Raw genomic sequence first — 16,675 nt, forward strand, 5'->3', positions numbered from 1 at the left:
GTTGTATCTTCCATGACTTGAGTGGCATCGTACAACTCTTCTAGATTTCTCATCCTTCTTGGTCCTTCTGATAAGAATGTTAATGGTGATGTTGATGATGATTATGGTGTGTTTCTCCTGTTGAATACAAAGAATTTATGTGCCAGACTTTGTGGCTCATCTGCTGGTAATATTGGACCCTCTGTAAATATTGTTGGTACTTACACTTCGTCTTTTAGGATCAAATCAATACTAATCCATTTTACTTCTTCTTGATCATCATTCCACTACCAAGATTTATCTTCTTTAAAGATAACATCTCTACTCATGATCACCTTCTTTGTGACGGGATTATACAACTTGTATCCCATCCTTCTATCACCATATTCGACAAAGATGCATTTCTTACTTTTATCATTGAGTTTGGTCTTTCTTGCATCTGGAATCTTTGCATATGCCATACAACTAAAGACTCGAAGATGAGTAACACTTGGTTTGTGACCACTCCATGCTTTTTCTAGAGTGACAACTTGCAAACTTCTGGTTGGGCAGCGATTCAGTAGATACACTGCACATGATACAGCTTCAGCCTAGTATTGTTTGGGCAACTTTTTTGCTTTAAGTAGACTTCTTGCCATGTTAAGAATCATTCAATTCTTTCTCTCAGCTACACCATTCAGCTGTGGTGTATAAGTTGGTGTTGTCTGATGTTTGATGCCTTGTTGTGTACAAAAGGCTTCAAAGTCATTTACAATATATTCTCCACCTTGATTAGATCTCACGGTTTTGATCTTATAGCCACTTTGCTTCTTAATAATTGCTTTAAAATCTTTAAAACAATTGAATACTTTTGACTTCCTCTTCAGAAAATATACCCATGTCTTTCTGCTAAAATCATTAATGAAAGTAAGGAAGTATCTATTTTGTCCAGTTGACATAGGCTTTATGGGACCACACACATCTATGTGCACTAACTCCAATGGCTTATTTGTTTTCTAGTTGAGTTTTTTGGCAAAACTGGATTTGTGATGTTTGCTGAGAACACAACTCTTACAGACTTCATCTGGATGATTAATGTGGGGTATACCTTTGACCATCTTCTTGCTTGCTATCATCTTCAGACTTGTGAAATTCAAATGTCCAAGCCTTAGGTGCTAGAGCCATTCTTCATTGTTGGTGATGGCACTCAAACACTTTGCAGCATCATATTGGATGTTTAAAAGAAACATCCTATTCTTAGACATCTTCACATAGGCAATTAATCTCCCATTGTAGTATTTGACTATCATATGACAATTCTTCGTGTAAAGAGTATAACCTTTCTCTATAAGTTGACCTATACTCAGTATGTTGTGCTTTATGGCTGGAACATAGTAAACATTTGCGATGTAGCTATGATCGCCATTCTTCAACTTGATTGGGATGTTGTCTTTACCTTTTACTGGAACTTTTGAGGTATCTCCAAGTGTGATTAGACCTTGTATGGTCTCATCTAGATCACTAAATAAACCTCGTTGGCCATACATGTGATTGCTGGCTCTAGAATCTAGATACCAAATATTCTCATGATTCTCACTTAGTCCTTGTTGGACTAATAATACAACTGATCCTCTGATGATGGCATTCTCCTCTGCATAGTTGGCTTGTTCACGTACCTCTAATAGAGTTTTTCTTCGACATTCAGTGATATAGTGCCTAAATTGATTGCAACTATAACACTGGATATTTCTCTTGTCACAGTTATTGTAACCACCTCCTCTTCCTTTAGGAGTAAATGTTTGTTGTCTCCAGCCTTCTCTGGTGGTGTTTCTACCTCTGAATCTTGTATTCCAAGATCTTTTTCCTTAAAATTGTTGAAATCCTCCTCGTCTTTTTTTACTCCTTCCTTGAGTGGTATATCCACTTGTTGAAATCTCCCTACCCTCATTGAGAGACAACTTTGATTGTAAGGCATGTTCAATTGCCTTATCTCCATTTCTTTTCACAATCTTTTGCTCATAAGCTTATCCTGTCAACTTGTCCACTTCTTTGGATTCTTCAATAGCAACCATAACAAAATCAAATTTTAGATCTAGGGATCTCAAAATTTTCTCAGTAATTCGAGCATCTAAGATGACTTCTCCATTTCTTCTCATCTAATTGACTATCATCATAATTATATGTGATAATTAGAAATAGATTCTGATGACTTCATTTGCACTGATTCAAATTCATCTCGCAAAGATTAAAGACGAATCTTCTTGATTTTGTCAACACCTTTGTAATTTTGTTGAAGAGCCTCCCATATTTCTTTTGATGTTTCTGCGAAAGCTATGATCTCAAATATGGCTTCATCAAAACCTTGATAAATGATGGTCTTTGCTTTGTTGTCTTTATTTCTATTGGCTCTCAGGACTTGTTTGTGTGCCTCTTGTAATGAATCTTCCACTTCTTTAGACTCTGGTTCATCATAACCATATTCCACAATCTTTATACACTATTGTGAACCAAGAAATTCCTTCAATCCGATACACTAATTATCATAGTTGTCTTTGGTTAGCTTCGGGATGAGTGTCTGTGCATTTTCTGTAGTCATTTTTCTCTTTGAATAACTATATCACCTTCTATGAGTTGAATTTGGCAAAACGGACACTGTAGATCGATTCGGATTGCTCAAAAAAGTAGGGAACCGATCTTACTTGGTTGAAAATGGGGCAGAAATGGGCTAATCGGTCAGGAAACTGATTCTAGATGTCAGGTGGTTTGCTGGGGTTGAACTAGGAATATTCTCAGAAATATTCTTCAGCTCAGCTGGTGGCTGGCGGGCAGCTCAGCTTACGGCTCAAATATGGTGCACGTGTGGCTCAATCGTCTTCTTCCTCTAGGCGCGTCGACTGCGCGTGGGCTACAATACCGGACTTTTAGGCGGCGCGTGTGGGCTACCTCCGTCTCTGATGAAGCTGATTTTTGCACCATTGAGTTCATATGCATGAACCCTACACTGTGAAATGATCAAAATATGTTTTTGACAACTTTGAAAATTCAGGTATATCCCAAAACTCTTCTGTTTTCTGACGAACGGGGCTCTAATACCAATTGTTGAAGGGAGAAATCACTGGTGGTGACTTTGGAACACTCAGAGGGGATAAATCACATGGTTTTATTTCAAAACAACAAGTTTAAAAAATACAAACAAGAAACTCTTAATACACACCCTCTCTTTCTCTCTAGTGTTTCTCTCTTGTCTTTCCCACACTTAATAGCATAAACTTTGCTGCTTATTTATACACAAATTGAAAGTAAGAAAATTCAAACTTCAAGTGGTGGTTGGGTGGTTGATAGTTAGTGGCTGCAGGTGATTGATTGAGTTTACCACAACAAATGTTACATGTCATGTTGCAATCAAAAAAATTTTATTTGCAACTTCCCAAAAACCAAGAAATGGACTTTGATTAAATGTAGAATAGATTTAATAAAGAATAGAACTAAACAAATACCAACTGTTGTTACTCAAAGTTGGTTTCTCTAAATAAATTATGCTAACAGAAGGATAATTTCACTGCCTATTTATCAAATATAATACAACCAGGTCATTTTTTCCTATCATCACAAGTCTCAACGAATACTTTGTTGAGTTCTCGAATATTATACGCAGCTGAAATAATAAAATAAAATTATTTAGGAGTTTATAGGATCTTATTAGATAGATCTAGAGTTATTTTGAGATTTATTACCTAAAGATCTAATCTTTTTTGTTTTGAATACTTCTTTAAAGGCTAGGTTGTTGCAAACCACAAGTCGTCCAATTAGATAGTCAAATCCTAGATAGTTGTAACAAGTCTCCTTAAGTCTATTGCAAGCATATTGGTTATAGTCTTCATCACCATTTCTTTCTTCATCTTGAATTACATAATAATTTCCTATCTAAATTTCTACATTTTTAAATTACATAACATTTACATAATTAATTAAGAAACCTCGAGTTACATTTGAGGGGAATTAGATGGGAAAGAAATTAGAACCCATAAGAAAAAAATAAAGATAAGGCAGAACACACAAGCCCTATTTAATATTACAATCATTTAACCATAAAAACACAATTGCATTGCTCTTTAATGTCCATAATCATTCATCATGCATAAGAACATATTAATATATATACTAAAAGTATTGCATGCTTCAATTCTAATTATTGGCTTTATGTTCAATTTAAAAATAAAATAAAAACAATTTCTAACTCTTAGAAATATTAAATTCAAATCTAATTTGATAATTTCCCAATTTAATATAGATCTTTTATTGAAAACTATTTTTCAAAATTTAATAAGAAAATTAATCATATTAGAATTCTTATTAATATCCTAAACTATTTTAGGATCAATTAAATAAAACTATTTTGGTTTAAAAACTATCTTTACTTTAGAAAAACCATTTTTATAAACATTATTTAATTAAAAATTTTAATCAAATCCTAATCCTATTAAGATATGACAAAACTAGAAAATTTGATTTAAACAATTCAATTCAATTCAATTCTAATTAGGAAATTTAATTCTATAATTACTTTAATTTAGGGTTTCAATTTTAATATAAAATCATTAGTTCATATATGAAGGGTTTAAATCATAATTTCAACCTCAAATATACCGAAAAGTAATTAGATATAAGTTGAGGGGTAGAATCGTAATTCTCCCACTCAAAAAACCATAAACAAAGCTCAAGGGCATAATTATAATTTTTTCCCTATCTTCTTCATGCTAAAACAACCTTATTGCTGCTGGCATGGTCTGCCCACATTGGTGGCAGCCGCAACAATATTGTCGTTGCACTTGGTGGCAGCACAGGGCAACAGCTCTCGTGTTGCTCTAGTCTGGCATTGTTATGGCCTTTTTGTCGTCGGCATCTGGTTGTAGGCATAGCACAATCAAGTGCACTAGCAAAGTTGGTGTCACTGCTAGTAGTTGTCGTTGTTAGTGGCTGTTGTAGCCACCTAAAACAATTTAATATATAAAAAAAAACATATCAGTGGTGAATTTCGATCAAATCTAGCTCAAGCAGTAACCATAAAGAATAATAAGAGAGAAAAAAATACTTTTTTAAAAAAATTAATTTGCACACAAATTTAATTCATAATTAAAGTCAATAACAATTAAAATATGTAATCAACAACCCTATTTGTCTAATGAAGGCTCTGAGACCGCTATTGGGTTCCCGAATATTATACACGCGGCAGAAACGATAAATAAAAAAAAAAATTCTTCTTGGAGTCTATAAAATCTTGTTAGATATATCAAAACTTATTTAGGGGTTTATTCCCAAAAGATTTGATCTTCTTCCAATTGTCCAGTCTTCAATAATAATCCACACGAAGCACTAGTTAGAAATCTCATAAATCTCTATTTAGAAGAGAGAGATTTCTATGCGTACAGTGCTAGCTCTCTATTATATGACTTACATAATTTTTTTGTTTAATAGACAACCTTACTAAAATAAAAGGCATGGTGTACTATTTATAAGAAAATATGAAAAGCCCTATAAATTGACAAAATATCTTTTTTTTCCTTTGAATAATATTTATATATTAATTCAGGATAATTTTAGAAATTAACTCAATCAAGTCCTTACTTGATTTTTCTAGGTCTAGAAATATGGTCATTGTATTAATTATATTATAATCTTTAATTTCTAAAATATATTTTAATCAAGTCATACTTAATTAAACCATCCCAATTTAATTTATTACTAATGACTCTTAATGTGTGAAACCTATTAGGTTCCTAATACGTTGATCCAAATATAAATTATAATTCTAATTAAATAATTTAATTTATTAGTAATTCAACAATTGATTAAGTTATATTTGAAGATTAGATGCGCTATCTAGCAATATGTCATGATCCTCCAAATATTAGAAATATCATTAGTGGTTTGATTTAACCTTTTAGTGATCGGTTTCTCAGTGTAATTAATATCCTTTCATCAATAATTTTCTTATTTAACATTAAAGCATGTAGTATGTCTACCATGTTAAATTATGTGTGTTCTTTATATAATAGTCACTGATTATTTAAATAAGATTTGAAACTCTTTTCAAATATCATTTCACCTTAAACAAAGATTTCTCAGTCAATACTATTTGAGAGCAGATGAAATATTTTCCCTAATTTACCTAGGATGATGAATCCTCTCTTAATCATTCAAGTACCTTCATATAATTCATGTTATATTTAAAGTATACTCCCTTGTTACCTCGATTAAGATAGCATATAACAAGATTAAAATATGATAATTTTTATATAAAATAACTTAGTGATTTCAAGTTTATGGATCACTTACATAACTATCACATAAGTCTTTCCATAAACATAAATGATTTCTACATATAAAATTTTCATGCGATTCAGTTCAACGTACATGTCTTATAACAAGCACCTAGTTATTAGTTTTAGGTATCCCTTATACCTTAGTTTATGAGAACAACTGCTTCATTTCATAAAGAAAAGAACATAACATGTACTAATCTCTATAGCTCTAATAAATATCCAGTATTCAAGAGAACATCAATCAAGAACATTTATTATATTATATAAATATTAAAGATAAATTAAGTCTTTATAAATAATAAATATATTTAAATGAATATAATAATATCACATGATAAACTAATACACTTTCCAGATGGAAATAGATTATTAGTTAATGAAACCTTAGGATTATTAGGCTGGGGTGTAACTAAGCTCATCTTGAAAAATACTGACTACAGGAGTATGGACTGACCATCCAGGACATAACCTAAAAAAAAATTAATTAAATAAAAAGAACAAATTAATATGTAAGTTGCAGATGTAAATAATGTCACAAGAAAATGGGGCAAAATTTACAAATAAAACTCTATCAAAATCTTGTGTATGTGATGGAAGAAATTTGAATCCAAAAATTGGTTTTCAATGTGCATATATGGGGGGATATTCAATCCCCCATCTTCAGCATGGAGATATTTTGTAAAGCAAATTGCAGACAATTTCAGCATCATGCCACGGGTGCTTGCTTTGAAGCATTCGTCACCTCCTCAACAAGAAGTAACCTTTTCTTTTTCAATTTTTTTTTATATATATAATACAATGATGACGACAACAAAGCCTTAATCCTTCCGACAATTTTATTAGCATTAATCAATCCATCTTATGCTAGAAATTTTAAAATAAAAAACCATAGTTAATGGCATATTTAAGTGTAATTGTTAATTTTTTTAAAAAAAATATCAAAATAATATAATTTTGTTTTAATTTTTTTTTAAGTTGATTCTACCGACCGTGATCTAATGAGTATCAAAAAAAGTTCTAACTTTCCAATCTATTACAAAATTAAGTAATATGCTTTTTTTTCAAGAAAAAAAAAAATCTTAAGTCTTAATCCAAGATGCTTGTAGTAAGATTATTTTCTTCTTCTTCTTCTTCTTTATGTATCTGCCTACAAAGCAACATGAGCCAGAATTTTATCGGAGTTTATCAATTTTATGTAATATATGACCTTCCTTCAATTAATATATCGGAGTTTATCAATTTTATTTATTTAAGAATGTTTATCAAAAGAAACCATTTAGAATTAAATATTTTTCATTCATTGATATTATTGTGAGTTGAGAATGCAATTTTTTTTTTATTAATAGAATAGAACAATTTTATAATGATCGTATATTAACAATATAGCATAAAAATCAAAGCATGATATAAAATAATTATTAGTTCATATAATATTTTAAATTTCATTTTCCACAATAATAAAACATAAGTACTAAGATTTAAATAATTGTAATCTCATTATAATAAAACAATATTAACTATTTTAATATTAATCACAACTTTTTTTATATAAGCTAGAATTCGGTGAGTCTCTTTTTCATCTCATTAAAAAAAAACCTGAAAATGATGAAAATAAAATTTGATACCGAAATTAATTTTTCTGAAATTAAAAGAACTAGTCAATTAATAAATTAAAAATATGAGAGACTAAAATGTATTTTTCAAATAAATTCTAAGAAATCACTTATATTACCCGAGATTTTAACTTCGATTCTCTATCTTTCAATTTAACTCTTCTTTAAAAAAAAAATAAACATGCAATTTAGTCTTAAAAAGGCTCAATTGTACAAAGAAAAAAATATGAGTATCAAAATGAGAATTTGTTAAAAAAATTATTACAAACCACAGTTAATTGTGAGAGGATTAACAGTAGAAGAATCTATAATAAAAGAGCCACATCGTTTATATTATACGCAGTTATAAATAAAGTGTTTGATGAAATACTATCAAGAAAATTTTAGCTCTTTTATCATTTTTTGTAAAGTTATATTAGTTTGATGACAAAATGATAATTATATGTTTGATAGTAAATTTATAATATTAGTACTGTAATGATTCTTTAATAATTAAATAAAATATAATGGTAATCTTGTAAATTTTAGGATGTAAAGTGTTATAAATTTATAAATTTTAGAATGCAAATTTTGAAAGAATGAAAAGGGAAAAAAACTATAAAAGGCAAATTACAATTAACCCTAATATTTTTTAATAATACTAGAAAACATATTTATAATATTGGCATTTTCTTTATTTTGTGTTAGAAATTAACTCATATTCTTTGAAGTGAAATATAGTTACACTTATTAATTATTTTGTATTTGGAAATGATCTTAAATCTACTTTTTAAAGTGTTTTTTTATATTATTTTTTATTTTTAAAAAATATTAAATTTATGTTTTTATAAATATTTTTAATGGTTTTAATATGTTGATGTTATAAAAAATATATATAATTATAATGTAATTTAAAAAAAAAATATAAAAACAAAAACACAATGAGGGCAAAAAGCTTCTAGCCACGAAAAAAACCTAGACATTTCTGTGTGGCGCTTCGACCTCTCGCTCTCGCTCTCGCAATCAAAGAAGTACAAATTCTGAAACCCATTTTTCTTTTTTAAACCATGGAGAATAATCTCAGCTTTATCTCATAAACCTCTAAAAAATTGATAGTTTCTTTCTGCTGTTTTATTTTAGGAAGAAGACATGGCTTCCATTTATGCAAACTTACCTTCTCCACCGTTGTTGGTCCATGGTAAAAGGATCCCTTTCAGGACTCTTCAAAAGCTCCCACTTTCTACCATTAAAGGTGAGAATTATGGATTCTAAAGGATCTACTTTGCATTTTACGTTCATAAGCTTTATGGTTGAGTTCAACTGTTCTAGTCATCTTGCCTATTTCAGTAAACATATTAGTAGCTAGTAGAACCTGGTTATGTTTATTGGGCCAAATTATTGAATACAAAAGGCAGAACCGGGAAATTCCTTACCTTTGTTCTCAGCGATGGGCTCTTTTCTCAAATGATTCATGGCGAGCTGGGAGCAAAGTTTTCAATTGTCTGGATCTAGATTTTCTGTGGTTTTAAGATTCGACATTCTATCCACGAGACTTTACACTTTAGTGATTGTAGCAACTGGCTAAACTTGCAAAGTCTGTTGTAATATTGTTGCAATTTGCTGTAGTTCACCCAGTTAAATTTCTTATCGCGTTGATGCTTGTGCTTTTGTTGCCATTCTTGCTTGAGTCTCGATGATTTTGCAATGTAGATAGACAGAACTGTGTTGCTGTTGCTGTGAAGGCTACTGGGGAAAGCTCTGAGTCATCAGCCTCCCTCAGCATTGTTAAGTCTGTTCAAAACATTGTGAGTGTTAACCTCTCCCTTCTCTTGTTCTTTGATTTTGCTCTCCTCGTAGTCAAAATGTGGTCTGCTAGGTCATTTATTTTATTATCATCTCCCCCCTTGCGGTTGCGGTTTCTTATGTTCTGTAAAGTTGAAATCTTCTCAAGTTCGTTGATGGTAGGAAAGGATGCTTGTTTAACCCTCTTTTTTTGAAGTAAAATCGATTTTGGCCTTGCAAAGGTTCTGGTTTTTTGATATATTCTTGATTGGTTCGAAACAGTGGGACGATTCTGAAGATAGGCTGGCTCTTGTCGGTTTGGGTTTTGCAGCACTGGTAGCTGTTTGGGCATCAGCAAATGTCATCACGGTGATTTACATGACTCATTCTTTTGAATATTAGAGGAGCAAAAGTGATTAAAGTTTATATAATTAAAGAAGTGCCGTAGAGATTGATGATAATTAAGCCCCTGTTAATTTGGTTTTGCGTTACAAATGGAGATATGGAGGTTGGGCAAAATTTGATTTAAAAAAAAAAATTAATATTATTTTTTATATCAAAAATAATTTTTAAAAAATAAATAAATATTATTTTGATGTATTTTCAAGTGAAAAAAAAAACTTTTAAAACCAACCACTACCATACCTCTAAACACCGATGAAGCTTTTGTGTGGTCTTCACTAGAAACATCCACTGCGTTTCTTTTTCTCTCTTTTTTTCTTTTTCATGTATGAAGAGATTGATCAGCCCTAACCTTTTCTGGTTCAGGCAACGTGAAGCTTTTTTCTTTATGACCCCCCTGGTTTCAGAATTGCCTTGTTTCAGATGGCTTCCTTATTTTCGTGCCTTTTGTAGCCAAGTTCTTTGAAATTAAATATTCATGTCAGCACACAGCTTGATCATCTTGCTGGCTTCCTCCATGAAAAGAAAGCAAATTATTTATCTGTGGTTTCCCTTCTATGCATAGGCCGTTGACAAGTTGCCTGTCGTCCCAAGTGCACTAGAATTCGTTGGCATCCTTTATTCTTCGGTAAGTAATATAACCCAACTTGTGGTTTCTGAGAACGCGAGAACAAATGAAAGAGAAGTTTTAAGTTCTTGCAACAATTGTTCGTCGACCAAATGATTTCTTAAAAAAAAAAAAAATTAAGCGTTCGTTTGTCGTCTGTTATATAATACTAACCTGAAGATTTTCCATCCATTTCAGTGGTTTGTATATCGATATCTTTTGCTCAAACCCAATCGGTAAGTAAAACCACTGACCTTTTGGTTTTGTTGTTGTTGATGTTACAAAAATACACCTTGGCTTGCAGGAATTTCACATGGTTTGTTTTGTTTGCGTGTTCCTTTTGGCTTACAGGGAAGAGCTTTTCCAGATCATTAAGAAGTCGGTTGGAGATATCTTAGGCCAGTGAATCATGCTTTGAAATGTAGCCAGGTGTGTTCCTTTTGAGCTTTACCTTGTTGGCATACCAGCATTTTCATTTGGTGGCCCAAGCTTTTTATGCATCGAGTTTAATCACTGTCTTCTCCCATCCTGCATGTCATCATCACTTTGCTTTCAGCCCTTCAGGCCACCAGCTCTTACGCTTCAATGCAAGTCCAGAACGCTTAACATCGTACTAGACAATGACCAGTAAGAAAAACTCTGGGAAATTCACACAAGAATACAAGGATTGATTAAAACGAATCAAAGTTTTTCTACAAAAAGGGCATGGAAAATAGATGGGTTGTAATGTGATTTACTCCTGACAAAAACGACTCTTGCAATGAGATTGACTATTCCCTACTTTTATTACATCAGAAGGCTATTGAATTGAACCAGTGTTGAAAAGATGTTGAGGTTCATCACCTTTTTCAGTCGATGCAACTATCTACAGTACCTTTTGTCCCAACTGAAGTTCACGGATATTTTGTCCAATTTTGATTGTATGTGACGTGCATGAGATGATGGGAAAACACAGCTTTCTATGGTCGCCTGTGACCACTAGGTGGCGATAACATTGCTTCAGGGTCGTCTCCGCCATGAGATTTTACCATGTCATTGCAGCAGCTTTCTCAATCAGGTTTCAGGTCTTGCTTTGATGTTGCAAGTGCTAAGATGTTCGAACGGACTCCCTAATGAAATACAATTCCCCAGCAATGCAAAAAACATGATGAAGTCACATTGATTTAGAGGTCAATTGATAGAAGGACAAAAAAAAAATAAAGAAAAATAACCTAACTTTACATCTATATTGATGAGCACCAAGAAAAAAAAACAAGACGCTTGTGTTGAATAGGAAACTGGACTTGCTTGTAAAGCCTCATTTATATAACATGTAATATATTAGAGAGAATGAGGAAGAATCTTGGTGCATGTTTCCTCTATTGATCTAAATCCAGTTGATGACGTAAATTTGAAACAGATCACTAATCGATATGAAGCTGGTACTTCAGAATAAAAGGTCACCAATCCTTGAATTCTTACATTAATGTACTCTTTGTTCAATATTAATTCTTCTCGGAGATATTAAGTGCTTAATATTTTTTATCAACTTTCAATGAAGTTCTCACATTTTTTTTCCCAACTCAAACATCAAATTGTTGAATTCTAATTATAGCTAGTCGTAGATGGACTTCCTGGAGGTTCTATTTATTGTAGTATGCGTTTTTAATGTTGAATTGTTGACAAGCTTTCAAACTCGTAGTTTTTGTATCTATTTAGAAAGATGAAGGGCAGACCCATACCTTTCATTGTTCCAAAAGCGATGAGCTTTCCAAGACAATCCCGTAAACATGTCAGAACAAGTCTTTCATGCTCCTCCGTGAAATTTTCATTGCATCCATGATTCAGATTTTGGTCTAGGGAAGCAGATCTTGTGAACAATTTGTCTTTCTCGTCGCACATCAAGTAATCTCCTTCAGATGAAAACGGCCCTCCATCCTGCATGCCAATGTCACAAGATCTGGAATTATCCATGACTGTTATATCAGTTTGGCTCCCAGGAAGTTGGTTACGAGGAACAACTTGATGAACATCCGGTTCTTTCTTGCAATCTTTCTCAAGATCACAGGCCATCTGGTATTCTTTTACTTCTTTTATCTGTGCCTTGCAGTGTTCGTCTGGAAAGAGAAAATGCATCATTAAACCGTGTTAAATTCCATTACTCACCTTACTCTTACAAGTAGATGCAATAGAATTTACCTCAAAGACCTGGGCATGTAAACAAAGATAGAAAAGGAAATAAGCTTGTACAAACGAATAGAGCTTGGGTTGGCAACTAGATATTTGTCAACAAAATTAGATTGGTGGGAATGAGAATTCCAGCAGAAATTAGAATATCAGGTTTTTTGCAACTTTTGCAGTACCCTTCATTTATGTAGACAGCTTGTTGAACATGATGAGAAATTCTTGAAAAGGTTTTTCTATGAATTTGCTTAGTAATTTTCATTTGTTACTATGTGACAAGCAACATGTCTAACTCATCAGTATGTTCGTTGTTTATAAAGCTGATTGGTAATGTATGATTCTGTGACAACACCCCATGCAAAAACCAATTCCGCGACAAGCCAACAACCCATTGGTAAATTATGGAAGTGAATAACTGGTTTCAGTCGAGAGAGAGAGATGGAAATAATCCGGATCATATTTTGGTATATATGTGTTCGAGTGTTCAATGTGCGCATGTCTGTTAGAGTTCTTCACCTCTCATAAGAATAAGTGGGTCTATCTATGCAAGTCCATACCAGCTAGAAACTTTGCAGCGTCTGATACAACCACCAAAAGTGAGCAGAGCTCTGTAGTGTCCAATGGATGAATAGCATCTGCTAAGAGAGATCTGATATAGAGATCATCAACACTAGTTAGCAAATTGAGATTAAGAAACATAAAACTTTGTCAACAGTCAGGGGGGTAAAAAAGAATCAGTGGCAAATATATTAACCTGTATGTAAGCTTTAAAGAGCCCAATGCTGCAGAACTAGCAATTTGACAAACACAATCAGCACGTAAGGTTGGGATTGAAACATGAACTCCAACTGGATCCACCTGATTAGAGTAACAAAAAACAAAATTTAAAAGAGGTGGGAGATAGGTAAGTGGAAGCCATAGTCAACACAGACAACGATAATATACAGGAAATAAAGGGTATCCAAAATGTCTAAGACTATTCAAGAAACATGGCAATAAAGATGGAGATTCAATCTGCAGAGATCAAGATAATATCCCAAGAAATAAATATAATGAAAAAAAATTGAAGTCTATCAAGACGTAGATGCAATACATGTACACAGCCATCGTCATTAAATCAAGGCTAACTGCTAAAGGATCATTTTCATCATATCAACATTTAAAACAAGCTCTTGTAATCAATCTGATATGGAAATAACAACCTTGATGTTCTTATCAAATATCTAGTAACAACAGTACTTGAGTCAGCACGTGAAATATAAACTCACCGCATGATGTTTTGTAAACTCACGAATTTCTGTATCTCTCATGTTAGAATCAAATAGTTCTCGAAATGTTCTTTTCCTGGATTCTTGAGGGAAGATATGGCTTGAGGATACAACAGCACTGGATGAATTGGCATTTTCCTGCTGAATGTAGGCTTTGGTCTTACAATGATTTTCCGAGGTAACAACCATTCCTAGCTCACTTCCTTCCATATTTTTGCAGCTGACACATTTGCAATTTTCAGAGCAGAGAATGTTTGCTTGAAAGCACTCACAATACTTTTTGAGGCAACCAGTTCTTTTACAGTGGCATCCCTTGATGTGTTTAGCCAAAACATCTTTTGCCGCATCCTACACTTGTAGCAAAGCATTCTCAGTGCAGTTAACAATCAAGGCACAAACAAAATAATCTTTTTCAACAGCTAGAAAGATGCCTAATTGCACAATAATGGCTACAGTGAAAAAAAAGAAACAAGAGATATTGCACCGAATAACACCATACAACATTCACAATAAAACAAGAAAATCCTAATTCTTGTCCAAAATCAAAATACAAGTTATCTAAATAATTTAATATATAAGCAATTTGCAACGGCCCATGGGCGAGTGATAAATTTAATAACCAGAATAAACAGATCTTTCTCTGCAAGAAAATTGAAATTTACACACCCCATCGTCTGGAGGAGTACACGGACTGCCAGTTATTTTTGGTTTGAAAGCATTTGGATTACGTTCTAGGATGCATTCAGCAGCTTCTCTCCTCACATCCTTGTTCTCCACATTATTATGACAATTAGCACAACTGCATTCATCACAATATGATCCAGAAGCAAAGCACTCGCAGTACCTGCCAATTTGTGGACGAGAATTTTTAGTGGTATATAGAAAATGCTCTTCAATACGTACTATAAAACACATGCTAGTTATCCAGCATTCAGTAAAGGAAATCCATGTGGAAGTATTCGATTGGATGAGAATAGTGCCATTTGCAAGGCAAAAGGTTTTTCAAATTTGATTACAAGAACCCTACTACAGGTGCAGAAGACAACGACGAAGAACGATAACTAAGTAAATTCATCAACAAATACACAATGAAGCCGCAAATGGAGCACTCACAACTTCAAGCATTTTGATTGCTTGCAATGACACTGCCTATGACTCTTTGGAGTGCCATTAATTATTTTGGTTCTAGCCTGTGGCAGAGATATTCCAGGAGACTCTGACTTCCTGCAAGAAGTAGATAAAAGGAAAAAACAATTTTATGTAACATATCAACCAAATGCTGTAAAGCTTTCCGATTTCAACAATTCCTTATTGTGATCAAGATTCTACAATTTTAAGCAAAACATTACGGCAAGCCTGACTAAGAAATTGAACACTTCTAAACACTTCAAATGGTGCTAAAACAATCAATTTATCAATCTCAAAGAGAGTAAAATCAAGATTAATCACATCCACCTCGAATCAACTAGTAATAAAAGAAACTAATGTGAATCGAAACAGAAAAAAGATACTTAAAGAGAGCTCACTTAAAGGATAATGGAGAACGCGGAAGCACATGTAGCTTGGTTTGCAAGAGGAGCCTCTCTTGAGGCGACGTATGCAGCGGAGAGGCACTGACGACCGGAGACAAGCCGAACTCCGTGAAAATCAGTTTTCTCTGCGTGAAATCCGATTTGCCTAATTCTCCTTTAACTGATTCAACCGTTTCTGGCGGGAAAAATGACGTCATTGTAATTGCATTTATCGATTTCTCAACTGATTCAATCGTCTTCGACGGTAATCTCCTTTATCGTTTCAATTCAGAGAGAGAGAGGGAGAGATTTGAAATGTGGAAGAGGAAACTGATGGCTTACACTGTGGGGTATTTCCATTATATTTCTGCATGTTGACCTCTTTTACTGTAAAAAGCGACGGTGAAGATTAAGTTTAGGATTTATCAACGGTTTATACCATGTTTGCAGAACGATAGTGCAGGTGAAAACAACATTCAAAAGTTAAATGTTTTAATCTGTTAAAGTTTAAAACTTAACTTTTAATTAAATAAACTTTCACTTAAATTTATAACACATTTTTTATTTAAATCAAAATGATTACAAACAAAATATATTTATGATTTCTTATAAAAAAAAAATTAATTTACATCAATTTACAAAATTCATACAAAACCAAAAAATAACAAATTTTAAAAAATAATTATTAAACTTAACTTATGATTATTTAAAAAATTATTTTTCAATATATTTTCACCTAAAAACTAATAATAAACATCCTTATAATGTCAATAAATCAATCCTTTAACTGAAAATATATTTAAATTGATCTAAAAACACAAAATTAGAAGAGGTAAAAATTATCTTGCAACCTGATCTACATTTTTCATCAAGATAATGGGAAAAAAATCTTAATAAAACTCATTTTATCAAATGAAAATTGTTAATAGCAAAAACAACTTTTTGGTTATCAAAATATGATAAACAAAAAATTACTTTCTCCCTCACCATTTTTCTGGAGCTTCTATTTCTACTCTCAAATCAAAAAAATTAAAAAAATAAACAAAATGAGATTTTATATCAAAACTAA

At 32.5% G+C, this 16,675-nt stretch overlaps 3 protein-coding genes across 5 annotated transcripts; 1 reads left to right on the plus strand and 2 right to left on the minus strand.

Annotated features, from left to right (window-relative positions):
* Window positions 1-1,133: 1,133 nt before the first annotated feature.
* Window positions 1,134-1,954, minus strand: LOC118046249 (uncharacterized). The gene is made up of 2 exons (XM_035055076.1): window positions 1,733-1,954; window positions 1,134-1,634 (listed from the first exon to the last, which is right to left on the minus strand). The coding sequence occupies exons 1-2, from the start codon at window positions 1,952-1,954 to the stop codon at window positions 1,134-1,136; spliced, it is 723 nt and encodes a 240-aa protein (XP_034910967.1).
* A 6,858-nt stretch (window positions 1,955-8,812) lies between these two features.
* On the plus strand, window positions 8,813-11,518 carry LOC118046209 (protein CURVATURE THYLAKOID 1C, chloroplastic). 2 transcript variants are annotated; one of them, XM_035055017.2, is made up of 8 exons: window positions 8,813-8,904; window positions 9,014-9,125; window positions 9,584-9,678; window positions 9,938-10,024; window positions 10,623-10,685; window positions 10,863-10,900; window positions 11,016-11,093; window positions 11,221-11,518. In XM_035055017.2, exons 2-7 carry the CDS (start codon window positions 9,023-9,025, stop codon window positions 11,068-11,070), a joined length of 441 nt encoding a protein of 146 aa, XP_034910908.1. In that variant the 5' UTR covers window positions 8,813-8,904; window positions 9,014-9,022; the 3' UTR covers window positions 11,071-11,093; window positions 11,221-11,518. The 2 variants fall into 2 exon arrangements, with proteins under 2 accessions (XP_034910908.1, XP_073265095.1); XM_073408994.1 differs by lacking the exon at window positions 8,813-8,904 and having other exon boundaries at window positions 8,924-9,125.
* Window positions 11,397-15,919, minus strand: LOC118046208 (protein tesmin/TSO1-like CXC 6). 2 transcript variants are annotated; one of them, XM_035055016.2, is made up of 8 exons: window positions 15,622-15,916; window positions 15,209-15,319; window positions 14,762-14,939; window positions 14,096-14,443; window positions 13,582-13,685; window positions 13,385-13,476; window positions 12,386-12,760; window positions 11,397-11,773 (listed from the first exon to the last, which is right to left on the minus strand). In XM_035055016.2, the coding sequence occupies exons 1-8, from the start codon at window positions 15,822-15,824 to the stop codon at window positions 11,718-11,720; spliced, it is 1,467 nt and encodes a 488-aa protein (XP_034910907.1). In that variant the 5' UTR covers window positions 15,825-15,916; the 3' UTR covers window positions 11,397-11,717. The 2 variants fall into 2 exon arrangements, with proteins under 2 accessions (XP_034910907.1, XP_034910906.1); XM_035055015.2 differs by lacking the exon at window positions 11,397-11,773 and having other exon boundaries at window positions 12,165-12,760; window positions 15,622-15,919.
* Between the last annotated feature and the right edge of the window lie 756 nt (window positions 15,920-16,675).

This window comes from Populus alba, chromosome 1, assembly GCF_005239225.2.
Source record: "Populus alba chromosome 1, ASM523922v2, whole genome shotgun sequence".
Classification (NCBI taxonomy): domain Eukaryota; kingdom Viridiplantae; phylum Streptophyta; class Magnoliopsida; order Malpighiales; family Salicaceae; genus Populus; species Populus alba.

What these genes read in the sequence shown, in the direction of transcription:
- LOC118046208 (XM_035055015.2), bottom strand. Translation starts at nt 15,824, where the DNA reads ATGACGTCATTTTTCCCGCCAGAAACGGTTGAATCAGTTAAAGGAGAA. An exon ending in CGTTCTCCATTATCCTTTAA is followed by an intron (nt 15,320 to 15,621) that starts GTGAGCTCTCTT and finishes TACTTCTTGCAG; the next exon opens with GAAGTCAGAGTCTCCTGGAA. An exon ending in TCTTTAAAGCTTACATACAG is followed by an intron (nt 13,477 to 13,581) that starts GTTAATATATTT and finishes TCTCTATATCAG; the next exon opens with ATCTCTCTTAGCAGATGCTA.
- LOC118046249 (XM_035055076.1), bottom strand. Translation starts at nt 1,954, where the DNA reads ATGGAGATAAGGCAATTGAACATGCCTTACAATCAAAGTTGTCTCTCA. An exon ending in TACTCCTAAAGGAAGAGGAG is followed by an intron (nt 1,635 to 1,732) that starts GTGGTTACAATA and finishes ACTCTATTAGAG; the next exon opens with GTACGTGAACAAGCCAACTA.
- LOC118046209 (XM_035055017.2), top strand. Translation starts at nt 9,023, where the DNA reads ATGGCTTCCATTTATGCAAACTTACCTTCTCCACCGTTGTTGGTCCAT. An exon ending in CCCACTTTCTACCATTAAAG is followed by an intron (nt 9,126 to 9,583) that starts GTGAGAATTATG and finishes TTTGCAATGTAG; the next exon opens with ATAGACAGAACTGTGTTGCT. An exon ending in TTAAGTCTGTTCAAAACATT is followed by an intron (nt 9,679 to 9,937) that starts GTGAGTGTTAAC and finishes GGTTCGAAACAG; the next exon opens with TGGGACGATTCTGAAGATAG.